Consider the following 25,393-nt stretch of genomic DNA (forward strand, 5'->3'; position numbering starts at 1 on the left):
TCCTTCTCTGGGAGGGCTGAGCGCCCAGCAGTAGGAAGCAACTGGGCCTTTCCAAACTCTGCCCCACCCCCGCCCCGGGCCCCACGTCATGTGCCCCCTCCCCTGCCCCCCTAGCCCTGTGCTGGGTTGGGGTCAGGGGGCTTGGAGCACTGGGTTCTCAGGCCTCTGCGGGCACTTGGGCCCAGGTGCAGAGGGGCCAGGTCACAGGGCAGGTGGGTTACGGGAAAGGCCACTAAGTGGGACCAGACCCCCTGCCAGGGCCCTTCAGCATCTCCACCGGACCAGGCTCAGTACCAGTGGTGGGGTCGGATGATGCACAGGAGCTGACTCAGCTACAGATGTACTGCTGGTGTTGGTGGTGGTGGAGATGGTGGAGATGGTGGTGGTGACGGTGGTACAACAGTGGGGTGGTGAAGAGGACGATAGCAGAGAACTCGTACAGACTCATCACTAGGGCTGGCGCTGTGCTAAGCACATCATGCATAATAAATAACTCATTTAATCTCTACAGCAAGCCCATCTTGTAGGGCTCCCACATTCCAAATGAAGACACCGAGGCACAGGGGTTGAGGCAGACTCCCCAAGATTGCACAGCAGGACCCCAGCCCTCGGGCCCAAGTTCATGCTCCTAACCAACTCTGTGCTGGACCCTCCAACAGAGTCTGGGCAGGTTTGTTTGCAGCCAGGCCTGTGAGACGATGATCACCGTCATCGCCCACAGAGTGGGCTTGGAGGCTCTAGACCCGACCCTCCAGGCTGGTCAGATGGAAAGAAATCAGTCACAGACCCAGGGCTTCCAGGTTGGAACAGAACAGGATAACTTTCCAACGGGTTTTGCGACCTACAGGGGAGATGATGACGACAAAGACAGCCAAGAGGCTATGCTCCGGCCTTGGGCCTAGGCGGGTGGTGGTCAGCGGGTGCTCGGTGAAGTCCGCGTCCTCACTCAAGCCCTAGTCTCCTCCTCCCAGCCACTGACTGCCAGGACTGAGTCGCACCAGGAGTGTCCGGGCCCCTCCCGGTTCTCACACCCTGGCACTCCAGGCACTGGCTCTGCGGACCCATGGCTCTGGCCCGAGGTCCTTCTGTGACCAGCCACCTTGGCTCCACCTCAGAAGCACTTGGCTTTGGGGCTGGGCTGCAGGAGGCTCGCCTGCCAGGCTGCCCAGGGGAGCTTCAGTAAGGAAGTGGGAGGAGGCCCGGGCATGAGGTGGGGTTGCGGGGACAGGGCAGGGCACCAGCCACCTGGCCCGGCAAACCCACAACAGGCCATTCCTTCCAGGCACAGGGAGGCCCCGGGGAGTCTCCCACCTCATAGGAGAGAGAGGATGACAAAGGCGCAATTATGTTCCACGGCGCACAGGGGCTCTCCTGTGGATGAAGGCTGGAGGGTCACCCTGAGAGATGGGGGGCACTGGCAGGTGGTCAGGGAGTGAGGGGTCAGGCTGCCACTCGGTGGGTCCTGGGCTTGTCCAAGGACCAGCGCCAGGACCTCGGGTGAGGCCGACATTGAGACAGCCACTGCCTGGAGCGCCTCTGTGGCCCTCCTCCCGCCAGCCTGCGGTCACCCGACTCCACCCTAGTCTCCTGCCCCCCTGCAGGCCACCTCCCTGCCCATCGGGCCAGGCCTGCAAGCCTGGGTCTTTCTCCTGGCACCCTGGGCAGACCAGGCCAGGGGCCGGGTGCCGGGCAGGCCTGGCAGTGGCTGTGTGCCCACAACCAAGGAGTGACAGCTTTAGGGCAAAGTCTGGAGACCTGGGGAGAGGCTCCTGGCCCAGCTCCCCTGGGTCAGAGCCACTCGGAAGCTCCTCCCAACCCCAAGGGGCCTTCAGCACCGGGCAGTCCGGGAGGGGGCCTGGAGGAGGGGGCGCGGGTGAGGAGGAGGTGGTGGCCTGGAGACCCTGGGGTTGATCAGCCCACTCTGAAGGACTCTGCATTTCAGCCAGGGTGTCGGGAAATTCCCAAGGCCTTCCGGAGACCAGGAAGCAGCCGGGGAGCCCGCAGGGAGCTGGCGGGCGGGGCAGGTCTGCCCAGTGAGGTCCTGAACAGCGACCCTTTAAAATGCAAATCGATTTGCCAGTCAGCTGACTCTCCTTTCTCTATCCTACCTTGTGGAGACAGGGTTTTTAAAAATGGCTTCCACACTCACTTAAAAATACCTGGCACGCAGACAGGCTGGGTCCCAGGCCGAGAGGAGGCAGGGCGGGCCACCCTTCTCTCAAGTCCTGTCCCCTCTCAGCTCCGCGACACTGCCCCCTCGAAATTGGGAGCTCCAGCGTGGTCCTTGGCTCCCCCACACCAGTGCCCCCCAACACACACCAGTGCCCCCCAACACACACCACTGCCCCATCGATGTCCCCAGCTCATCCTCGGGGGTATCTGCCTCTCCACCCCAACCAGCTGCTCCTGCTGACACCTAGGAGTTACCCCAGAAGCCCCCTTCCTCACCCCAACCCCAGGCCCCTTTCAGAGGTTCCCCTCCTGTGCACCCGTACACGCAGCGCTCTAGCCCTGCAACAGACTCTGGGGCCCCTTCTCCATCAAGGGGAGGCCTGCTGGCATCTCTATCTCTGGACACCCCCATCTGCACACACTCCCCCGTGCACACACTGGCACGCTCCCATCGGGGGGGTCCCCGCCAGCTTGGAGCTGACTCACACAAGCACTGCCCAGTTCCTGGTGCTGTGTCCCTGGTGCCAGGGAAGGGCAACGCCCAGCAGGCGTCTCCAGCACTCTGGCGCCTGTGCTGAGCCAGCCGGCAGCCTCTGGTCAGGCCCCCTCCCGGGGCCAGCAGGGGTCCCTGTTGCCTGGCCTTTCTGCTCCAAAGCAACCATGCCCAGCTCCGGAGAGAGCAGGCTCCAGAAGCCGGGGGTGCGGAGAGCAGTCACGAGGAGGGGGCCGCGGCGGGCACTGCCCGACCCGAGGACTCCTGGGCGAGGAAGGGGCGGCAGGCGCCTCCGGGAACCCAAGCCTCAGACCACCCCGAGGGTGCTTGGGGCCGGACTCTAGCTCCCGGGCCTCGATCCCCAGCCCGTACAACGCAGGGCCGTGTGGCGCTGAGAGGTCGAACTCCTCCCAGCCGGCTCCCCGCGCGGCGATGCCGCCCGAGGGCGAAGCCGAGCGGCGCCGCGGCGGCCCCACTGTCCGCAGCGGCGCAGGGGGTGGCGGCCCCGGCGCAGGTCCGAGCCTGGCGGGCCTCGGCCGCCTCGGAGGGGCGGGGCCGGCCAGAGGCAGCGTCCGGGTCGTCAGGACAACCGGCCGCCCGCCGGTTGCGGGTGCCCAGTCGAGCGCCGCGATCCCGGCTTAGGGGACCGGGCCGGGCAGCGCGGCGCTCGGGGCAAGGTCACTGCAAGAGACCGGGTCCTGGGGGCGGCCCGGGGGCCCGACCCGCGTGCGGGACGCTCAAGTGCTCCGCAAAGTCGAGAACGGGCACCAGGCTGAAGGCTCGCCGGAGCGGGGCCCGGGCGGGGGTCCCGCGTCCGCTCCGCGCCGCACCCCCAATCCCCCAACCCGCGGCCGGGCTGGCGCGCCGGCGAGCCCCGCTCTCGCTCGGGAAGGCTGTCCTTCCCATTGTGACCAGGCCGCGTGGCGCCCTGACCGCACCAGGGGTCGCACAGAACCCGCTCCCCGCGGCCATGCGACTTAGACTTGAGGGCAGATCACTCTCCCTCAACCCGCGGAAGGCAACCTGGGGCCGAGCGCGCGTCCTCCCGTCACCAGGGGAGGCGCCGAGCACACGGGGGTCGTCAAGTGATCCCCTGGCGGCTGCGGCGGCCGCCGTGTCCCCTTGGTGCCCCGCGCCTCCTCGCGCCGGCCCGCCGGGCTTCCTGCTCGCGCCGCCGAGACTTCCTCCCCGCGGTGCCCGGGTGGCTACCCGAGCGCCAGACCCGAAGGCGGGGAACCCGGGGACTCGAGAAGGGAGGGCCGGGGCGAGGAGAGGGGGCGACACCGTGGGGCCGAGAGGGGCAGGCGCCCCTGGTCGATCCCGGCCGCCGAGGAGAGGTCCCTGGGGCCGGGGCCCGGGCGTTCTCCCGGCGCCGGCTCTCAGGTCCTCTCGGCTGGCGCTCGCGGCCGGCGTCGCCGGGGGTGGAGCGCGGCCCTGCCCCATCCCGGCCCATCCTGCCCCCTCGGTGGGGCTCCGCAGTGCGTCTCCGCGCCGGGTGGGGAGGCCGCACGGCCCGGCGCGCGTCCAAGGGCGCCGGTGCCCCGAGCGCCCCTCCCCGCGCCCCCGGCCCGCTCGCGGAGGCCGCCCCGAGCGGAGCTTTGTGACGTCAGGCGGCCGGCGGGCGGCGTCACGCGCGGGGCTGACCCGGCGCGGGGCGGGGGCCGGGCCGGGACGCGGAGCATGGAGCCGCGGGCCGGCTGCCGGCTGCCCGTGCGGGTGGAGCAGGTCGTCAACGGCGCGCTGCTGGTCACCGCGAGCTGCGGCGAGCGCAGCTTCGCCGGGATCTTGCTGGACTGCACAAAAAAGTGAGCGGGGGCGGGGGCGCGAGCCCGGGACGCCCCCGGATTCCCCTCGGGACACCTCCCCCCTCCCCCCGCGCTGGCCCAAGGCCGGAGCCCGCTCCGGGGCGGGGCGGCGTTGCGCCCGCGCGCTTTCGGTTTCCCCAGCCCCAGTTTCGGGGTGCGCGAGCGCGGCCGCCTCTCGGGGGGCAAAAGTGGTTCTCAAAGTCGTCGCGAGTTTTCGGGCGGGGGATCGCGCGGCCGGGCGGGGGACAGCGGGGGACGCCGGGCTGGAGCCCGGGAGCGGCGCGTGGATCCCGAGCCCCCGCGCCAGCCGCCGCGATGCCGGGCTCCTAACTCCGCACGTCTGCCATAATTAACGCACTTTTCTTTGTTCAGACGCACTGTTGAATTCGGCTCTGTTCAGAATTGTCATCCGTTGGGGGGTGCGGGGGGGGGGGGCTCCCGTGCGCTGCCGCACTTGCCTGGGGGTTACTCACAAGAGGGGGTTCCGCGGGCCCTGAAAAGCCCTCTTCCGGCTCCCGGGCGCAGTCAGGGCTGAAGTGAGGACAGAGGGCAAGCAGTTGTGTCCGGCGGCAGGATTTGAGAACACTGTTTGGGGTTGAGGAGCCCCCAGGCGGAGCAGGGATGATAAGAGACAAGTTGCAGAGCTGCGAGGGGGTGCCCCGCGGGATCCGGGCGTCACTGATGGAGGGGGTCCCCAGGCAGGCCTGGGGCAAGTCCACGCGCCGAGAGGCACCTGTGCACCAGCGGCAGGGAGCTCTGCAGCGGGAAAGAGTCTCCTGGATACAGTGTCACATGGTAGCTAGCTGTCGCGCAGATAAATGATTAGGCATTAATCAGGCGCTAATGTCTCGAGGCTCGGCTGGGCCTTATCCTAAACCACCTCCCCTCTGCAGAGGCCCAGCTTCGCCCCTAGGTGCAGGCCGGGTTTGTGCCCGCGGCATGGAGGTGGCGGGAGGACTGTCACCTTTCAACAGTCACCCTGCTGGCGTTATCTCCTCATTAGATGTGCCAGAGCCATTTATGTACAAGTCATGTGATTTAACATATGGCCTCCCAGGTGACTTGTCACCCTGCTCGGAGCCAGCTACTGCAGGGAGCGCTTGGTGGGACCTGGTGACCCCCGCAGGCTGCAGGCACAGCCCCTCAGGAGGGCCAAGCCTGCGCCCTGGAGTGGCCGAGGTCCCCTGCTGCCGGTGGCCAGCACTTCCCCGTCAGGCAGGCCGCACTCCAGCCTTCCTGCACAGCCCTGCCTGGCCTTTCCTCTCTGCAGCGGACACTTGCAGGAGCGCCCCCCCCCCCCATTTTCTGGGCTCCCTAACTCAGGACAAAGGAGGCTGCAGGGTAGACTCGTGGCTGGGGGTGTCTGCGGAGGCTGCAGGCTCGCTGCCCTTGCTCTCTGCCTCCAGCCAGGGCTCCGGGCCCTGCGGCCTGTGGGTGCCCTGGTTCAGAGATCTGCATGGCTCCCTACCCGCTCCCCACCCGCTCGTGGAGGAAGCAGGCTCTGCTGGGATCCCAGCATGGGAACTGGCAGCTGTAGGGCGTGTGGGCGTCCGCCCTGCCACGGCCACATGAGGCTGTAACCGGAGCCGCCCACGGAGCCAGGGACCGGGCCTCGATGGGCACAGCTCAGCTGGGCAACGCCCCTTTCTGGCTTGAGTGGGCCCCCAGTCCCCACAGAGAGTCTAAGGCTTAACCTGGCCTCTCCCAGCCCCCCGGTTGTCTGAAGCCTGGCCCCAAAGCCGTCCCTGCCCCTGCCTACCCCGCCTCTCCTCTGCAGTCACCTTCAGTTTCATCCTGATCCCACTTTTCTCCCATAATATTATGAGTTGCGGTGCTCAAGTTCACAGCCAGCTTGTCAGGCAGGGTCCAGAGGCCTGGGCTGGGTGTCTCTGGCAGAGGGGGCCTGGCCTCAGGCCTCAGGGTCCTCAGCACCCACCTGCCTTCCCTGGAGCACTCCCCCTCCCCTCCATGCCACGGGGACAGAGCCAACCGGCCGGGCCCCTTCCCGGGCGTGGGCACTGACAGGCAGAGAGAGCAGCTGGGGGCTCGGATTGCAGGCACCACCCCTCTCCCGGGGCCTGCGGTCCCCGAGTAGCAGGCTGGTGTGGGGTCAGGCCGGGGCAGCAGGCCACTGCGCCCGCGGTGCCCCCGTGGGGCGCGGGCCGCTCACCACTGTGTGTTAGCCTTGCTGGAGCACGCAGGCAGAGCAGGGGGCATCCTCCGGGACGGGCAGTTCTCACAGGGGGCCCAGCTACCAGTGTTAATTTGAGGGCACTCGGGAGGCGGTGCCCCTCGCTGCAGGCCCTGAGCCGAACACGCGTGTGTCCTCGGAGGCCAGGCCAAGTTCCCAGCAGGTGGGAGGCACTCAGTGCCCAGTGCCCACATCCAGCCTTGAACCTACTGCCCAGCTGCCATGTGGGCTGAAGCCAGGTTTTCGGGGAGTCTTGAGTCCACACCCAGTCAGCACGCAAGGAGATGGCCTGAGCCTCGGGCCCACTCCCTGCGTCTCCTGCTGCACCGCCATGGCTCCCGTGTCCAGGCAGACATGGGCGTTGCTTCACAGGCGACTTTGGGGTGTGCCTCTGCTCAGGGACCTCAGAGGGGGCAGCCCAGAGACAGCGAAGGCTCCGAGAGGGAGTCCCCAGGCGGGGCGTGAGGGCCAGCTGCCTGTCAGGCCTGGCCTTGACCTCTGAGCTGGGGTTTCTTAAACTTCCCAGTGTGAATCCCCCGGGCCATCACCACACAGACTCCTGGGCCCCTCTGCTGGAAAGATTGGGTGTGGGCCTTTGTGACCCGCCCAGGGGGGTGGGGTGGAGAAGGAAATGGCAACCCACTCCAGTACTCTTGCCTGGAGAATTCCATGGACAGAGGAGCCTGGTGGGCTCCAGTCCACAGGGTCTCAAAGAGCCAGACACAACTGAACGACTGTCACTGACTCAGTCACTCAGCGGGGTGGCGACTGAGGCTTCTGGAGACTCAGTCTCTGGAGACCAGCCAAGAATCCCCGCCCTGGCTGGTCCCTGGGCAGGGGGGAGCCCCTGCTCAATCCTAGGCACACACGCCCAGGCCCCACTGGCTCTTCCCCTGCCCTTGGGGAGCTGAGTGTGGGGGTGCCCAGTGCACCACAGGCCGGCATGACCTGCAGCCAGCGGGCAGATGCCTCACCAGGGGACCAGGCCGGCATGGCTGATCTCTGGAGCCACTCCAAGGCGGGTGGTGGAGAGGAGGGTTGGTGGGGGGCCTGGCCTTGGGTTTCTGTGGGCATCCTCGGAGAGGTGAGAGGGACACAGTTAGCTGAGTCGCACTGGGATGATGCTGATGGTTCTAAAACACTGGATGCAAGACCCTGGGAGCAGCTGGGGCAGAGATCCTAGGTTGCTGTCCTCAGAGAGAGACAGGGTCCCCTGTGTGGCCCTGGGGGAAGGGCAGGGTCCCCTGTGTGTCCATGGGGGAGGGGGCAGGGCCCCCTGTGTCCGTGGAGGAGGAGGCAGGGTCCCCTGTGTGTCCCTGGGGAGGGGGGCAGGGCCCCCTGGGTGGCCCTGGAGGGGTGCATCTGGAGTCCAGGCCACACTTCCTGTCTCTCTACTCCCTGAGCAGAGGTGGACCTCAGGGCAGCCTGGCGCCGCCTGCCCGCCTGTCCCACAGCGCCCGCCCCTCCCCTGCCCCGGCTCCGGCCCTGCGGCTGGCCGTCTGTCTGGCAGGCCGTCTGTCTGGCCGGCCGTCTGTCTGGCAGGCCTGTGGGAGAGAGAAGCTGCTATGTGTTTTCTGAACCAGCGCTGGGGCACTCAGCCAGCCGCAGGGTGGGCCTCGCCTGGGGGCGCGGGGCTGTGGGCTCTGCCCACGTGGGCGTCCACTGCAGCGTGTCCGCTGCAGGAGGCTTCCCTGGACCCTGGCCCGGGGGTGGGCCCCCAGGGCGCTTCTGTTCCAGGAGCCAGGACTTCCCATCTCTTCACAGGACGCCAGGGTGGCCTTTCCCCATGGGAGGATGAGGCAGGAAGGTCCGGGGAACCGGGCTGGGCCCAGAGGCTTCTGCTGGGCGCCAGGCCTGCGGAGGGGAGGCAGCGGTGGGCGTGTGGGGTGTCTCGCGCCCCAGCAGGCTGCCTGGCTGGCTCCTCCTGGCTGTGGGCCCACCAGGGTGGCCCTGGGAGGGTTGCTTAGCTGGAGGCACACATGAAGCCCAGGACAAGGGTGAGCGGAGGCCTGGCCACTGCTGTGGCGCCGGGGACGGCCGGCCGGGCCCCGTGCACCTGCGGGCAGCCATGCTCTCCCCTGGACAGAGCAGCGGGGGACCCTGGGCACTCTGTCTCCTGTGCCCTTGGGGGCAGAACTATCCTGCTTTGGGATCTGACCCCCGATAAACCTCACGGCCAAAGCCGCCCTTGCAAACTTCCCACTTTCTCACCCTGGCTCTGTCTCCCCCGTCCCTCCTCGGGCTGCGGTTTGCTCCAGGCCCCCTCAGGCTTCCTGCTCTAAGTGGGTGTAGGGGGGCCTGCTCTGCCTATGGGTCTCCCCAGCCCCCAGGCTCCCCTCCCAGCTCCTTCTCCTGACCTTGGGGGTGGCTGCCTGGAGGGCCCAGTAGGCTCTGACCCTCAGCACAGCAGAGGGCGGACAGTGGGGCCCAGGTCCTTCCCTAGGGCCTGGCAGACCGTGTCTCTGGCCCCAGGGCCCCCACCTCCTGCCAGGCCCTGCACTGTCGCTGAGGGGCTCTGCCAGGCCAGCCGCACCTCCGTCCCTGAGTGCAGGCCCACATGGGCGTAGCCCGGCCTTGCCAGGGGCCCAGCCCCACGGTCACACACAGACCTCAGTGGTGCCACACCTTGTGCCCGGGGGTCCAGGAGGCGCCCTGTGGGGGCAAGCTGCTGAGGTCCTTCCCTGAGAGAGGGGCCTGGGCTGGAGCCGTCTCTGTGCCCCGGGGCACCCAAGCTGGGGGGCAAGCACAGACTCTGCCCGCCCCCTGGCCTGTTCCAGCCTCCCTGTCCCAGCTGAGAGCTGGGATGGTGACCTGCGCACCTCACGGGGCTGTAGACGGGGCTCTGCCCACGGCCCCCGGCTGGGCAGCCAGGGTTGTGCCGGCCCTGTTTACCCACCGGCAGGCGTGGGTGTGGCCGGGGCCAGGGCCGGGCGGCCGCTCCGGGAAGGAAGTGCCCCAGTCACGGGGCCTGCCGTGCCGGCCACGGCCGCGGTCCCCGGCCACCCACCGTCTGGAGGGAGGCACCGCCTTCGGGCGGTAGCCCGGTGCTCAGGGGGCCTGCACCCCAGGGCGGGGCTCACGGCCTCCACAGCCTCCTGGTTTGATCTGCTGGGGCTGGGGGGGCAGGGGGGCGGGATCGACTGCCAAACTGCCATGGCTGCCCACCACCCCAAGCAGAATCCACCCCAGAGGGGCCAGGTCCCCACTGCTGGCCCCTGGCTGGACGCCGCCCCCATCTCCCCACCTTTCTCTCTCTGCAGCCCTCACCCCCTCCTCCTTCAGTCACACTCGCAGGTCACAGGCCAGCGGTGAGCCAGCTGAATGAGCTGCATCCTCGTGGCCAAGCAGAGGACAGGAGGCCAGGGCCCTGGTTTGCTGGACCCTCTGGGCATTGAAGTGTGAACCTTCCACCCCCTCCAGCAGCTCTCCCATGAAGACTAGATTCAGGGGAGATGGCCTTAGATAAGTTTCCCTTAATGGCTCTAAACTGGGACTCCCCAGTGGCTCAGACAGTAAAGAGTCTGTCTGCACTGCAGGAGACCCGAGTTCAATCCCCGGGGTTGGGAAGATCCCCTGGAGAAGGAAATGGCAACCCACTCCAGTATTCTTGCCTGGAAAATCCCATGGACGGAAAAACCTGGCAGGCTACAGTCCATGGGGTCACAAAGAGTCAGACACAACTGAGCAACTTCACTTTCAGATGTGATAAAGTTTGATGTGATTCCTGGGTGGCGCTAGCAGTAAAGAACCCAGCTGCCAATGCAGGAGATGCAAGAGACTCAGGTTCAGTCCCTGAGTGGGGAAGATCCCCTGGTGTCGGGAATGGCAACCCACTCCAGTAATCTAGCCGGGAGAATCCCATGGACAGAGGAGCCTGGTGGGTTACAGTTCACAGGGTTGCAAAGAGCTGAACGTGCCTGGAGCAGCTTAGCACAGCGCACAGCACTGGGCATTCACTGGTGATTTTGAATTCAACAGAACTTGGACAGCGTTCCCATGGCGGACGTGCCCTCCCGTGACGGACCGTCAGGGAGGCCGTGGGCCTTTGGCCGCTGCCTTCAGCCCTCTCGCCCGCCTCTACGGTCCCCGCTTCTCAAGTGGCCTGCACCTGGCTCCCAGCCTCCTTGTGTCCCTGGGCACCCATCCCCTGGGGGGGGCGGGGAGGAGCCTTCCGGCCACAGGTGCCCGGGGCCACCTGGCTGCAGACGGAGCTGCCATGGTCAGTCGGTCGGTCTTAGCAGCCTTGGTTCTTCTGGGGAACAGTAGAAGCAGAAGTCACTTGGAAACTTCAAAACAGCAAAGCTCACTTATCTTTTCTGCTGTGATTGAATTACACAAGGGAGGGAGAGATGGAGGTGCAGTATTCTTTTTTTTTTGGAGGTGCAGTATTCTAAACTCTTGTCTGAAAGTCTGTTCTGTGCTGGAAAATGAAAACTAACAGCTTTTAGCTTAAGCGGTCTTACAAATGGAACCACGGTGTTTGCAGGGGTGTGTCGCTGCCGGGGGAGATGCAGCCTGTTTGGGCTTGGCTGTCGTTGTTTGGAGTGGTGTTCTGCTGCTTCAGGAGCGGCTGGCTCCCTCATGAGATGTGACTTCAGACGCCCCCAGCATGCGAGGCCGGCTGGCCAGCGCTCTGGAAGGGTGCTGCCCTGAAGCCATTCGAAGCAAGCGCGGGCCATTCTGGGGAGCCCTGGGGTGCTGGCCACGTGCTTGGCCTCAGCTGTGGGTCTCTGTGGGAGGGCGGCCTCCTGCCTTCTCTGGACCTGCAGAACGGAGGGGAGGGGCCGGGGTACCAAGCAGGAGGGGTGGTTCTTCCAGGTCATAGTGGGCAGGGGCCGCCTGTGGGAGATGCCCTCACCTGAAAGCAGCATTCGGGGGGAGCAGGCTGACTCTCAGGCCTGGGGCTTACTGGGCTTGGCCGTGAGTGGCCCCCACCCCCAGACACACTCTGCACCAGAGACCCCGGTCCCGTGGGCTCTCCTGGGCCTGTCGGTCCCCCTGGGGATGCAGGCGGGATCTTCCTTATGAGAGTGTTGCCCTCAGGGAGCAGGGGGTGAGCGGATGAGGCCTGTGGGCAGGGGCCACTGACCACACAGCAGCCGGGTCCCCACAGGCTGGGCCAGGCCTGTCCAGGAACGGAGGCCCCAGTTGCCGGCTTCCTGGGCCTCCGGGTCTGCAGCTGTGAGTTCTCCTCGTTCCAGGAACGGAGGCCTGGACGCTCAGTGCCTGTTGGCCCGTGGGCTTGATGCTGAGCGCCTGATTTCAGAGCACGCAGCCCGCACCTGGGCTGCCCCAGGCGGGTGCTGGGGGGCGTGCCTCTGTTAAAGCCGGGAGATCCTGCTGGGCCCCGCCCCCCGCGCGGGGGCTGGGCGCGGGGGTCCTCCCTGTGCTGACCGCCCCTTTCTGTCTCCCCATGACCAGGTCTGGCCTCTTCGGCCTGCCCCCGTTGGCTCCGCTGACCCAGGCCCAGGACGTCCCTGTCAACGGCTGCCACGGCCCGTCCCCCGCGGAGGGAGACGCGGAGGCCATGCCCCTGGGGACGGGCCCCCCGGAGCCTGAAGGCGGGGACGGGCCCCCCCAGCCGCCCCCGCCGCTGGTCCCGCCGCTGACGGCCGGAAGCCTGCCCCCGTTCCCGCCCTACTTCGAAGGCGCCCCGTTCCCGCCCCCGCTCTGGCTGAGGAACACCTACCGGCAGTGGGTGCCGCAGCCGCCGCCCAGGGGTGTCAAGAGGACCCGCCGGCGCCTGTCCCGCAACCGTGACCCCGGCCGCCTGGCCCTGAGCCCCATCCGCCTGCGGCCGCGCCAAGTGCTGTGTGAGAAGTGCAAGAGCACCCAGAGCCCCCCGGAGGCCAGCCCCGGGCCCCCCGCCGCCCCCCGGCCGCGCAGGGAGCCCCGCAAGCCCGAGGAACCCGACGGAGGAGGCGACGCGGCCGCCGCCAAGAGGAGCAGGCGCGCGCGGCGGGAGGAGGCGCGGCCGGGGGTGCCGCGGAGCCCGGCCATTAAGATCTCCTACAGCACGCCCCAGGGCACCGGGGAGGTGGTGGAGATCCCCCCACGCGTGCACGGCTCCCTGGAGCCCTTCTGTCCACCCCCGGCCTCGCCTGGAGGCCCGGACCCCGAGCCTCCCAGGGACCGGCTGGCCGCAGGCGCCCCCGCCTCCATCCCCAAGCTGAAGCTGACGCGGCCCCTGCCCCCCGGGGCCGCCCCGCCGCCCCCCAAGATCCGCCTGAAGCCGCGCCGCCTGGGGGCTGGCGAGCAGGAGCCCGTCTACAGGGCCGAGCTGGTGCAGGAACTCAAGGGCCAAGGGCCCCCGGCCGACGGCGCCGCCCAGCGCGGCGGGCTGGCGGACTCGTCCTCTGCGAGCTCTGGCGAGGACGATGACTGCAAGGGGTGTCCCCGGGGTGCCCACGGACCTGACAATGCTGGGCTGGCTTTCCTCGCCACCTGCCCCGGGAGAAGCGGCTGTACTGGCGAGCTGGCGTGGAGCAGCGACAGCCTGGATGAGTCCAAGTCATCCGGCTCGGACGGGACGTTGCCGGACACCTGCGACCTCTCGCCCGGCGATGGCGTGCCCTCTTCATCCAAGGGCACGAGGCCCACAGTCCCGCCCCTGACGGTCAGGCTGCACACGCAGAGCGTCTCCAAGTGCGTTACCGAGGACGGGAGGACCGTGGCTGTAGGGGACATTGTGTGGGGTAAGGTTCACGGCTTCCCTTGGTGGCCAGCACGTGTCCTGGACATTAGTCTTAGCCAGAAAGAGGACGGGGAGCCCTCCTGGCAAGAAGCGAAAGTCTCGTGGTTTGGTTCTCCAACTACGTCATTTTTGTCAACCTCAAAACTGTCCCCTTTCTCTGAATTTTTCAAACTGAGATTTAACCGTAAGAAGAAGGGGATGTATCGGAAAGCTATCACAGAGGCCGCCAATGCCGCCCAGCATGTGGCCCCAGAAATAAGGGAGCTCTTAACCCAGTTCGAAACATAACCCGGGTTCCCAGCCAGGTGAGTGTGTGCGTGGAGGGCTGCTTCTCTCCAGCCGCGCTGAGCCTGTGTCCGTGGCTGGGCTGTGCCTCCAGCCTGGGCCTCGGTGAGCCAGGGGGTGAGGGATGCCCTTGGCCAGGCTGGCTCGCCGCTCCGAAATGGGTGGTCTGGAAGATCGTCCTGCTCGCTGGTAACGTCCCCCCAACGTTTCGGATCACAGAAGAGATGCTTTAAGAGTGGGCGAGTCGTCAGCCACCTGGGCAGAGAACAGAGTTAGTTTGTGTTTTGTGGCCATTTTTCAAAGGCCATGAAAGATCTGCTTGCTCCTCCATTCGTGTTTTGGAGAAAGGGGAGAGCCGGTGGCTGGGGTGGGCACAGGAGGGGCTTGCTCTGATTCTCTTCCCTCTCAGACAGACGGGGCAGTCTCCCTCCTGCCCTTCCCCTACTGCAGGCTGGCAGGTGCGTCCAAGGGTCCAACTTCGCAGAAAGGAGGAAGGTCGCTCAGCTGCCTTCCCCCAGAGGTGATGCCTGTGGCCCAGTGCCCCTCTCCTGGTGCCAGGGGGACTCCTCTTCATCAGCCATGGCTTGGTGCCTGGGGCTTGCAGCTCCAGGCTCCTGGAGGGCATCCAGGATCTGCCCTGTCCAGTACCATGGCCTCTGTCTCCAACCCCGGGGGCACTCTGTGGGACCCCCGGCCATGGCCCCACCTGGAGCCTCTGTGGGGCCAGGTGTCCCCAGGTGGGGTGGGTCACTGTGTGACCTGTCTGGTTGCCTCGCGGGCTGTCGGGACATAGCGAGGGGCCGAGCCGTGTGCTGTGAGCGCTCCCGGGGCCTGAGACGCAAGGAGGTGGGGTTGGTAGTGTCTGATGCCCCAGCCCTGGCCCTGGGCAGCAGCAGGTCCGAGCGCCGGCCCCTTCCTCTGCTGGCTCCAGGCAGGCTGTGGCCACCCGAGGCTCCAGGCTGCCTCGGTGGACCACAGTGGGCATGTCAGGGTCCCTAGTGCGGGGCACCCCATGGCCCCTTCCTGGCCCCGTGGCCTCAGGCCAGCGCCCCTGACTCAGTTGGGGTCTGTCCTTCATCTGGGCCTCTGCCCTCGTCTCTGGACCTTCGGGTGACCTTGTCTGGCCTGGCTCTCCAGCTTGTCCACCTGTCTGTGCTGACTTCCCGGGCAACGCCAGCCTTCAGGGCTGGGTGGGTCGGCTGGCCGGTGGCCGGGGAGGGGGTTCAGGGAGTGCTTGCTGCCGCCTCACTGCTGGGCGAGCTGCAGCGGGTCCTGGGACTGAAGAAGCAGGGACGAGGGGCACATCTGGTCTGGTGTCCCTGCTGGGATTCTTGAGGCCTCGTCCCCCTCCTCCCCTTCCCTGTGCCTCCTGAGTGCTCCCAGAACTCTGGGCACAAACTCCTCCCAGGAACCCAGCACTCCTCCATCGGTTCTGGCCTTTGTGTGGGGTGTGGGCGTGGCACCGCCCTGGGGTAGGGGGCGTCAAGCCAGCGAGGGTGTCGAGTCAGGGCACCCCATGGGGAGGGGCCCAGAGAAGGCCCCGATGCCCGGCCTCCCGTTTCCCTGGCATCTCTCTGTTGCGGCTGCATCCCACTGGCCTGGGGACCACTCGGGCCCTGTCTCTCTCCGTGCCCTTCTGCTCCCAGCCCGGCCCACCCTGTCTCTGGCCTGGGGCGGTGGGCGGCTTGCCCACAAACCCTGTGAGAGAGAAGGCAGCCCCTTAGGTTCAGGGCTCGCTGTGTTTATCTGGAGGCAGAGGAGGAATCTCACCAGACAAGTTTGCCTGCTGCGGGGGCCTGGCTCCTGGGGCTCTGGGAGCTTGGGGTGGGGGGGCGGTGGGGGGTTGCTGAATCCTTTCGGCGCCAAAGCAAAGTGGTTTTGCTTGATGGGCTTTTGGGTTTTGTTTCTTGAGGATTAAAGACTGCTGAGGTTTGTGCCAGCCAGGTGGTTGGTCTGCGGGCGTCAGCCAGCCGGGGTCTCGCGCTCGGGTGGGGTCAGTGGTCTTCCGGTGGGCACACTTGCTTTCAAGTGTCAAGTGTCTGGCGGGCAGCCTGTCTGGCCTGCTCTCTGAAGGGGAAACAGGGAGCTGCCTTCGCTGGGGAAGGTGGGTTCCCCTGTGGGCTCCCCGGGCAAGCTGAGGGCGCTGGGGCTGGCCCAGGGGGTCCCCGCAGAACCTGTGTGAGATGCAGGTGGGGAGCCCTGTGGGGTGCTGGGGGCAGGGCCGGGGTGTCCAGGAGCCGGGTGCCAGAGGGTGGGCCCAGGGCTGGGAGCTCGGCAGGAGGCCTGCTGGGAAAGGCAGTCCTGCGGCCCCACGTGGCTCCCCAGCCTGGCGCAGGGCCCTGCCATCCCCAGGGGCTGATGGAGGCCGTGTGGGGAACGTGGGGTTTGGACTCCGGAGAGCCCAGACCTCGACCCCGAGATACCCCGCCCCCTTGCAGGGCTGCTGGAGGCTCCGCCGGGAGGTGGGTGCCCACGTGAGCATCCTGAGAGCTGCCCAGGGGCCGGCGGCCAGGGCACTGGGGAGGCCGGCAGGTCCTGCCCCCAGCCCTGTGTGCCATGGCGGGGAACAGGCACCCAGCAGGCATGGACCCAGCCCCGTCTGAGCCCCAGCTTCCTGTCTGTCTTGGGGTGGCAGGGGCACGTGCCCCCAGGTGGAGGGTGAGTGAGTGACCTGTCTGGCTGTGTACTCCAGGCTCCTCCGCATCCCCCCGTGAGGCAGGGTTGTGCTCCTGACCGGATGGGCCGGGCAGCTCCTAGTGCCCACTGATCAGGGGCGAGGGCCCCGCAGGTGTGACTGACGGGGGTGCCCCCAGGGCAGGGCGGGTCAGGCCCCCCCACCTGCCAGGTGTGGCATGAGCCCCCGGCCTCTTCCCCTCAGACCCCGTGGTCACCGCTTCCCTCCCCACTCGCACACCCCCCGACCCAGCCAGGACCAGATGCTCTGCTGGATGCGGACGGAAGTGTATAGTCACCGTGGCCCTCGCCTGGTGGGCGGGGGGAGGGCTGTGACTCACCTCTCCAGATTCATGTGTGATCACGCGCAGGAATGTGCTGAAAAGGGGACAAGGGCCTCCGGGCGGAGTGTCTGGTGAGGAAGCTGATTGGGACTGGGGCTCTGGGAAGGCTTCCTGGAGGAGGTGACGTACAGCCGAGATTAGAACAGGAAGTTAATAGGGTGAAGATGGGCATCGGAGGCAGGAGGGAGCTGGGCCTGTCCCTGGGGGCAGGGAGAGACCACCAGCTGTGGCCTTGCCCTCAGAGAAGGGGCGCCACGGTGGGACATTAAGCCGGGGGTGACGGTCCTGTGTTGGAAAGATGCCCCGGCTGTGGGCAGCGGTATGATGGGGGAGGCTGTGCCACAGAACAGCAGCTGAGACCAGGACGGGGAGTCAGGGGGCTATGGGGAGCAGGGGCAGAGGCCCTGGGGGTGGGCTGGGGCTGCTGGGCACGCCTAGAGCTCCGGGACCCCTGCACCCTCGCCAGCCTCAGCATCTCGTCAGCGTCCCCGTGCCTGGGTCTGAGCGCAGAGGCGGCTCAGGGTCTAGCCTCAGAGGAGGGTTGGGGCCAAGTGGTGGTTCAGGACTGGCAGGCGCAAGGGGTGTGGGGAGGGGGCCCCGTGGAGTGGGTGGAGCTCAGAGTGGTGGAGAGGCAGACAGCGGTGACCAGAGGTGTGAGGCCCCTGGGAGCCCAGGAAGGAGGCCAGTAGAGAGGCGGGTGGACCCAGGACCCCCGGGGAGGTGGCAGGCGAGCCTGGATTGGGTGGGGGCCACGCCTGGCCCACAGGCCCCATCCAGGGCAAGCGGTAACAGAGCATCTACTGGACGCGGGGTCCCTGGGAGCGCACCCTGGGCCCCGGGCAGTCAGGGGTTATGGGAGCAGCGTCCAGGTGTCCCGAAGCCCCGCAGAGCTGTGTGCCTCCCTGGGGTGAGTGCCCCGCCTCTCAGCCCAGCGGGAAATTCTCAGGCTCCCCGTGAGCCGGGCAGGCCCGAGGCAGCCACTTCCTGCAGGCCAGAGCTTTCGGGGTCTCTCAGCTGTGCCTCCCTGGGGAGCTCCTGGTTTTACTAAGCGGAGTGCATCCTGGGGTGAGCCTCGGCTCTGTGGCTTCCCGAGGCTGCTGTCCCAGATGACCTGTCTCAGGCCAGCGGGAAACGCAGAAACCTCTGGAGGCCAAATGCAAAACCCAGGTTCTCTTCCTGGGGCTCCGGGGCGGGTCCTGTAGCCTCTCGCAGCTGCTGGGGGCTCGGGCGCCCCGGGCCCGTGGCCGCACCAGCAGCCTCATCGTCGGGGGCCCCCGCTGTATGGAAGCCGCGTCTGCCTCTCCCCACGAGGCCCTGGGAGGCCCCCTCCAGCCTCATCCGCTCTCTCAGAGCCCTCCTCTCGTCACACCTGTCATGTCTTCCCCACGGCTCCGGGGGGTACCCCGGTCGCCCACCACATCCTCTGTCCACTCAGCAGCCCCCATGGGTGCGGGCACAGCTTGCATCCCCGTCCGGCTGGGCTGGGGGTCCAGGGCGAGGGAGGCGCCCTGCCCCGCAGGAGGCTGTGCACACGGCTGGGTCCCAGCAGCACTTTCAGCCTCACGAGGTGACTCTCGTGGGAACTGAAGACAGCGGCCGGGAAGCCAGCCCGGAAGCCCTACAGTCTGGCTCCTGGCGGCCACCCCGCCTCACCCCGCTGGAGCCGTGCTCACGCGGGCGGAGGCCTCCAGATCCTGTCCCCAGGCTCCGGCTTCCTCCTGGGCTTCTCCTTTCCAGAGCTGTATCTGCGGGCCCGGCGTCCCAGACAGGCTTTCAGTTCAGCTCAGTCCAGTTGCTCAGTCGTGTCCGACCCTCTGCGACCCTGTGGACTGCAGCACGCCAGGCCTCGGTGTCCATCACCAACTCCCAGAGAGGCGTTGCTTTCTTCCAACTCTGAATAAAAACGTGCCTCCGCTTCTCAGCTGACTTCCGCCTTGCTTTCAGCGAGCTCAGGTTGTCTGCGAAGGTGGTAATTATTTTGTTCCAGAGGAAATTCAGGCCTGTGATTCGAGGCCTGGGCCCCGCCCCTCTGCATGGCCTCCCAGGTGGGCACCGGGCGGCACAGGACACGGGCCTGGGTGTGGAGGCGCTCCTCTGGGGCCCTGGGGTCCCTGCGGGCCGCGGGAGGGCCTTCGGGCCTGGGGGAGGGGCCGCGGGAGGGCCTCCGGGCCTGTGCCTTCAGAGACAGCAGTGCCCCTCCTGCAGGCGCCTTAGCCTCAGCTGGCCACAGACAGCTCCAAGTGCCCGTCCCTCTTTCCCCCAGGGTCCGAGGCCCCTGGGTGCGCGGGCAGGGGCTGACCCAGGCCCTGAGCTCTGCACCGCTGTGCCCCGGGACTCGGGTGGGACCCTCCACGGGTGGCGGGGTTTCAGCTGCCTGCCGGGAGGCCGTTCTGTCCAGTGACCCGATCTGCTCCTTAGCCACGTGCAGCGTCAGTGGTCACATGCAGATGTGGTCTTCAGACGAGGGCCCAGGCCTTCCAGCTGACCAGGTGCCCATGGTAAACAGGGCTGACCGCTTTCATCCAGGCCAATGACCCTTGATGCATCGCTGTCTGTGGGCTGCTCAGCCCCTGAGTCCACCTGAGGAGCACAGCCGTCCCTGGCCGCGGGCCTGGCTCTCCGCCAGGACACGGGATTCCGTCTGCGTGGCATTTCCAGCCTAGGCCCGGGGTCCCCCATTTCCTGAGGGGCTCTGGGTCCTCTCCGGGGCGTGGCGTCCAGCCGTCCTGCCTGGGTGAGGGCTACTGGCCGTGGGTCGTGTTGTTCCCAGGTCGTTAATTGCCCTTCGCAGTTCAGAGACCTGGAGCTACTTTCTTTCAGGAGAAAAGAGATATGATTTCACATGGACTCTTCTAATTCAGATTTTTTTTTTACTTGTTTACCACTTTATTTGTATCTCTGCCCCCTTGTACTGAAATTCTTAGTTCTTAGTAGCACAGCAGTCAAATGTAAAAGTTGACATCTGTCAAATGTTAATGTGCAGACTACATCATATATGGAATCATTCGGGACAGGGAGGCCACCAGCTCGGGCAATCTGGGGGAACCCTAGGCCTTTTGTGCCTGGGGTCTGCCCTTCAGGGGACACGTTAGAGTCCTGTTTCCGAGTCATGGGGACAGGGCCCCCTCCGGGGTTGTCATGACCTCAGGCACCGTTAGTCACTGATTCCATCTTTCTTTTCACCTCTGGAGACTCCTGTACATTCTGGTTGGTGTCTGTCATTCGGTGCGTGTTACGAGGGTTCCCGGTCCGTCTGAGCATCATCCGGGCTCCTCCGGGCCAACCCTGTCCTGCAGACTGCCTTCCCGCCGTGCTTGCCTGTCCTCCTGTGTTCATGACGGAAGCGGACACACAGGGGCGCCGCCCACTGTCTCTTGGCTCTGAGTGGTAAGGCAGCTGTGCCCAGCCTTTCCTGTGCCCGCTGGCCGCCACTGCCTTGTCGAGGAGGGAATCCTGAGCGCTCTAGGCACGGCCGTGACCCCGACGGGCCGCACACCTCGGGGTTCCCCGTCCTGGCATCCTTGTGTGTCAGGGCTTCTTCACATCCTGGTCCTGTTCTTTGCGGTCCTGTTGGGGTCTCCCCTTCGAGGAAATCAGCTCCTACACACTCAGACCCACACACTGCCCGGCACGCAGGAATGCCCACGGAGGCCTGGGCACTCTGCATGGCCCGCCCCTGCTCAGCCCGGTGCTGGGTTCCTGGCGCCCTGCACGCTGGGCTGCGGCACCCTGTCCTGCAAGTGGGGAGACAGGTCTCCAGGGAGGCTCTTCCCTGTGCAGCAGGCAGCCCTGGTCTTCGGGAGGCAGAGCCCAGAGCCGTGCCCAGGCGTATCCGCCCACTCAGCACCCTGGGCGACAGGAGGTGCTTCCCGTGGGGAGGGCGGGGCCTGGAGACAGGCTCTGGGCCCGTTGACTTCGGCCCCGCTGTGTCTCTGGGTTGAGAACTCTGAGCTGGAGGCACCCACACCTCGTCTCCATGGCAGATCTGGACAGGCAGGGGAGCACTGGCTGGAGGAAGGGGCTGCCTGGGTCTCTGGATGAGGAAGTGGGCCACGTGTCAACCCTCCGCGTGTCCCCACAGGGAAACAAACAGCCTTCCAGGCTGCGCCCCGGGGAGCTGGCGTCCTGGGACCCGCCCCTTCCCCAGTTACCTGGCCAGGGTCTCACCGGACCTGGTGCAGCCTGCATGTGGCTGAAGGGACCACAGGACCAAGCAGGGGTCTGGCCAGGCAGGTGCTCAGGGTCCACAAGGCTGTGCTGGTCTCCGCAGGGTAGGGGCAGTGGCCGAGCCTTAGGCCTTCATGGGCCACGTGGATGGGCGGAGCTGTGGCAGAGGCCCTGTGCGTGGACGTGGAAGGCTGTGCACCCGCCGAGCTGCCCTGGGCCACCCTCCTAGGCATCATCTGTGAGTCAGGCCACAGTCACCCCCTGGGGGCTTCCTCCTGGGGAGCTAGGAAGGTGAGCTTTTCCCGGGATGCCTGCCGCGAACCTGTGCCCCTCCTGCAGTGTCGAGGTGGGGTGCGGGGCTGGGGGCTCTGGGGGCTGCCCGGGGTTGTCGTGGTGGAGGGACGGGGCCACCCTGCCCAGAGGGAACACCCCATTATTGAAGAGGGGTGGTGTCGGCCGGCGGGGGTGCGGGGGTGAGAGAAGCGACCCGCGGCCTTTCGAGAGCCACCAGCTGGCTGCCCCAGGCAGGGAGTGTCAGACTGGGAGGTGGGACCCAACCCCCCGGGGCCTCCACATCCATGTTCCTCCTGCTGGGAGAGGCCTCTGGTCGCAGAGGGCGCAGGCTTGTTGGGGCATCTCCCTAATGAGGGCCATGGCTTTAAAGGGGTTGTGGCCACTCGAATCAGCCCCAGGCCCAGTGTCTCTGCAGCGATGTGGGGTTGCCTTTGATTTGAGCCCCTTTAAATGCTGAAATGTTGCATTAATGGGGCACTTGGAGTTTCCGAGTGTGGCTGTTCCCGTGGATGCTGTGACCAAGCTCTGAGGTGGTGGGGAGGCACGGGGGTGGGGCAGAGGGGGGTTCCTCCTGCAGACCCCGAGTGGGGCTGCCGCTCGAGGCCAGGAGCTTCCCCGGAGCCTTGGGGGGAGGAGAGAAGTCAGCCTGATGACTGGCTGCGGGCGGGCGAGTGTCCGTGCATCTTGCTGCGGCGCGGCCAGTGGGGTCACTGCTCGCAGGCTGCACTGAGAGCAGCGACGGCAGCAGGAGGCCTCCCGAGTCGTCCCTCCCCCTCGGGGACGCAGGCCGCCGCAGGATCATTTGCATTGCTCTGTGCACATCCATCTCTGGGGTTTTACATTTTAAACAGAAATGAAGAAAGGCTTTGGTTCCTTGTCCACAGTAGAGTGAGATGTTCCTGAGCACATCTCTTTTTGCTTAATTTTTTGTTTTAAATTTGTGTGTTCATTGTTGGCTGTGTTGGGTCTCTGTTGCTGCACAGGCATTTCTCCGGTTGTGCTGGGCGAGCCTCTCATTGCTGGGGCTTCTCTTGTTGCGGAGCACAGGGTCTTGGCACGAGGGCTCAGTGGTTGCAGCCCCCGGCTCCAGAGCACAGGCTCAGTAGTCATGGTGCACGGGCTTGGCTGCTCTACAGCCTCTGGGATCTTCCTGGACTCGGGTTCAAACTTGTGTCTCCTGCGTTGGTGGGCAGATTCTTTACCCCCGAGCCACAAGGGAAGCCTTACTGAATTTTCATCCAAAGCAGTGCTACATGGGCTTCCCTGGTAGCTCAGTCGGTAAAGAATCTGCCTGCAGTGCAGGAGACCCAGGTTTGATCCCTGGATCAGGAAGGTCCACTGGAGAAGGGAATGGCAAACCTACTCCAGTGTCCTTGCCTGGAAAATCCTATGGACAAAGGAGCCTGGCAGGCTATTATAGTCCATGGGATCATGAGAGTCGGACACGACTTAAGAGACTAAACCACCAACCAAAGTTACCTACATTCACGGTTTGAAAACCCGCTAGTGACATGAAGTGTATAATGAAAGGATTTCTCTCCACGTTTCTACACTCATCCTGCTTCTTGTCTCATGATTTCCCAACTTAAGCGTTCTTTATGGACAGTTTTCCTGTGGAAAAGGAAGATTTTGCAGCCTTATAACCCCCGTTCCCCTGCCACACATACACACAAGCGTAGTTTCTGGCTAAATCAAGATTCGGTGCTGATATTAAAAATTGCAGCTTATCCACACAGGTAATCATGGCACATTTAGTTTCTCTTCAGCTCCGTCCTCTGCAGAGTCGCATTTCCCTCACTGTGGGCCATCTGTGTGTCTTCACTGGGCCCCAGCGCTCTGAGAGAAGTGGAGACCTCAGCGCCCCAGAGACGCCGAGCCTTTGTTTCCCTTTACGACCACCCTGTGAACAGACCTCTCCGAAATGTGGTGGCGTCAGACACCACTGCTCGCTCTCGTCTCATGATTCTGCGCGCCCCGGGGCAGGCGTGTCAGCTGCACGGGCATGTCCGAGAGGCTCCTCGCCCTGAGGCCTGGGCTGGGGTGGCTGGCCCCCAGGCCCCCCACACACACCCCGGGGCCCCTCCCCGGGGCAGGCTGGGCTTTCCCGCGGCCGGGCAGTCTCAGGGCTCTCGGGGTCTGCGCCGGGCCCCGGCCCAGCCTGCCTGTCGTCCCCGTGCAGGAACAAGATGTGGGCGGGGAGCTGCAGGGTGCGTGGCCCTCCTGTTCCTGTTGGACACCGGGCCTCGCCCTCCTCCTCCTCCCAGGCTGCACCCCATCCTGGAGCCTCCCGGGAGGCCTGGAGGGCTGGAGGGTGGGGGCGCTGGTGGACACTCTCCCCCGTCTGCTGCACTCAGGAAGGCCTCTTCCCTGCAAGCCCCCTGCTTTCCTTGGTGGGGGGGTTGACCCTGAGACTCTGGGCCAAGGTGTCGGCTGCCCCTGTGGCCAGGTTCACCTGCTGGACAGCCCCTGGTTGTCAGATGGGAGGCGGGGGTGTGTCAAGAGGCAGGGTGGAAGCCTGGGCTCCCCACCCGCTTGAGAAAGGATTTCCCTGTCCAAGGTCTGTTCCGCGCCCCCCGCCCCAGGGGGTCTCCTGAGCCAGGAGGGCGCCTCTTGTGGGTGGGGCTCCCAGCGAGGGGGCGTGTGTCTCCAGGGGCACCCGTCATACCCACACTGGGGCCTTCTGGGCCTTGCACCCAGCTATCAGCTCCCCGAAAGCCCCAGCCCCGAGTGGCTGGAAGGTTCCAGAGCGGCCGGCCTCACTTCAGCCTCTGTGAGCCTGGCCCAGGGCCGGGGCTGCCAGACCAGCCTGTGGTCTGGGTCCCTGAGCCACAGAGGATCCCAGCCCTTCCCCTGGCAGGCAGGGGTGCAGGGGCGGGGGGCCCTGCCCAAGGAGAGGGGGCGGGGCACCATGGGAGGCAGGACCCCTGGGCTGGTGGGAACTGGGGGTGGGGTCCCTGAGGCCCACGGAGGCTGAGGGTCTGGCCCAGGAGCGCTCGGGGCGGGCACTCTGGCCTGGCGCTGGCCTGCCCCTTGCCCTGGATGCTGACATGAGTTACTCTGTCCCTCTCTGCTTTCCCCCAGGTCACCAACGCTGAGGGAAGGGCTGTCCTCCCGCAGCTCTCAACGTCGCAGGCGTCCTTCACACCCCCGCCCCACCCGAGGACGCTGCGAGCCTTCTGGTTGGCTGTATGCGGAGACCCCGCCCTCGGGGTCAGCCAGGTTCCGGACCTCTGCAGGGAGCCGGCGGGTCTGCCCGTGAGGACTGACCCCCGCCCGGCGCACAGCGGCTCTTCTCGGCCAAATGTATTTATTCCCACCACACAGTCTCGAGCTTTTCTGGTTCCTCAGAGGCCGGAGTCCAGCAGGGAGGGCAGCCCCCCGAGGACAGAGTGCCCGGCACCTCCCTGCCGGCCTGGGCACGAGCAGCTGCGCGTGGCGGGCCGCCGCCGCCCCCCGCGAACCCTGACTTGCCCCGGGCTCCCATCCCGCCAGGCACGCGGTCTCCGCCCGTCCCAGGCTGCCGCTCTGCAGTCAAACTGCAACATGAAAAGAATAAACACCTCACCTGTCGTTTGTAAGAGTCCATTCCATACCCCTTTTTGTCGCTTTAAAGACCGAAAAGAAGAAAGATAAAGTCAGCTCTGCTCTTGGTTTAAATGCAGGAGAATAGAGAGATGTGAGCGGAAGTGCCCTGGCTCTGGCAGGCCTGAGCGGTGTGCCCCTCCAGAGGGTACTGAGCCCTCGGGTGCTGGCGGCTCTGAGGTCGCGTCCCTTCTTCCCTGGGGGCCGGGCCCCTGCTCTGGGGGAAGCACCCCTCTTCCCCGGCGGGGGCTCGGCTCAGCCTCTCCTGGCCTGCCCAGGGCTTTCTGACCGCACGACGTTTTGCGGGGGAAAGCAACAACTCAGGAGGTAGAGAACTTTGCTCTGGTTTTTCCCTGTGAAAGCTCTCCCCCTGGTTTCCTGGTTTGCTCCTGCGGAGCTGAGGGACATCCCAGAGTGGAGGGTGGGCCTCTGTCTGCTCCTGGCTTTACTAGAAGGTTTGCGGTATGACCCCCGCCCCCCCACACACGCAGCAGGACTACTCCGGGCCAGGCTGGAGGGGTCCTCTCCAGGACAGAAGAGGGGTGGGCCTCCCTTCCCTGGGGGCCTGGTGGTCTGCGCTTGACCCTTGCCTGTGGAACAGCAGAGCCCTTCTCTCAAAAGTCTCACCAGTCAACCCCCCAGGGGGAGCTGTTCCAGTCAAGGCCTTTCTACCCCAAGAGCCTGCCCCCCAGG

General features: G+C 66.0%; 1 protein-coding gene and 1 long non-coding RNA gene across 2 annotated transcripts; one reads left to right on the plus strand and one right to left on the minus strand.

Moving 5' to 3' along the window:
* Positions 1–4,201: 4,201 nt before the first annotated feature.
* PWWP2B (PWWP domain containing 2B) lies at positions 4,202–24,688 on the plus strand. Its single transcript, XM_025274471.3, has 3 exons — positions 4,202–4,470; positions 12,083–13,660; positions 24,200–24,688. The coding sequence occupies exons 1-2, from the start codon at positions 4,346–4,348 to the stop codon at positions 13,641–13,643; spliced, it is 1,686 nt and encodes a 561-aa protein (XP_025130256.3). The 5' UTR covers positions 4,202–4,345; the 3' UTR covers positions 13,644–13,660; positions 24,200–24,688.
* On the minus strand, positions 13,768–18,162 carry LOC123331460. The gene is made up of 3 exons (XR_006548118.2): positions 18,027–18,162; positions 16,655–16,768; positions 13,768–13,895 (listed from the first exon to the last, which is right to left on the minus strand). It is a non-coding gene; the product is annotated as an uncharacterized LOC123331460 (long non-coding RNA).
* Positions 24,689–25,393: the final 705 nt, after the last annotated feature.

This window comes from Bubalus bubalis, chromosome 23 (genome assembly GCF_019923935.1).
Source record: "Bubalus bubalis isolate 160015118507 breed Murrah chromosome 23, NDDB_SH_1, whole genome shotgun sequence".
In the NCBI taxonomy this organism is placed as follows: Eukaryota; Metazoa; Chordata; class Mammalia; order Artiodactyla; family Bovidae; genus Bubalus; species Bubalus bubalis.

Bases quoted from the DNA above. Each gene is read 5' to 3' on its own strand.
- PWWP2B (XM_025274471.3), top strand. From the start codon at position 4,346: ATGGAGCCGCGGGCCGGCTGCCGGCTGCCCGTGCGGGTGGAGCAGGTC. The intron at 4,471-12,082 runs GTGAGCGGGGGC...CCCCATGACCAG, and splicing joins TTGCTGGACTGCACAAAAAA to GTCTGGCCTCTTCGGCCTGC.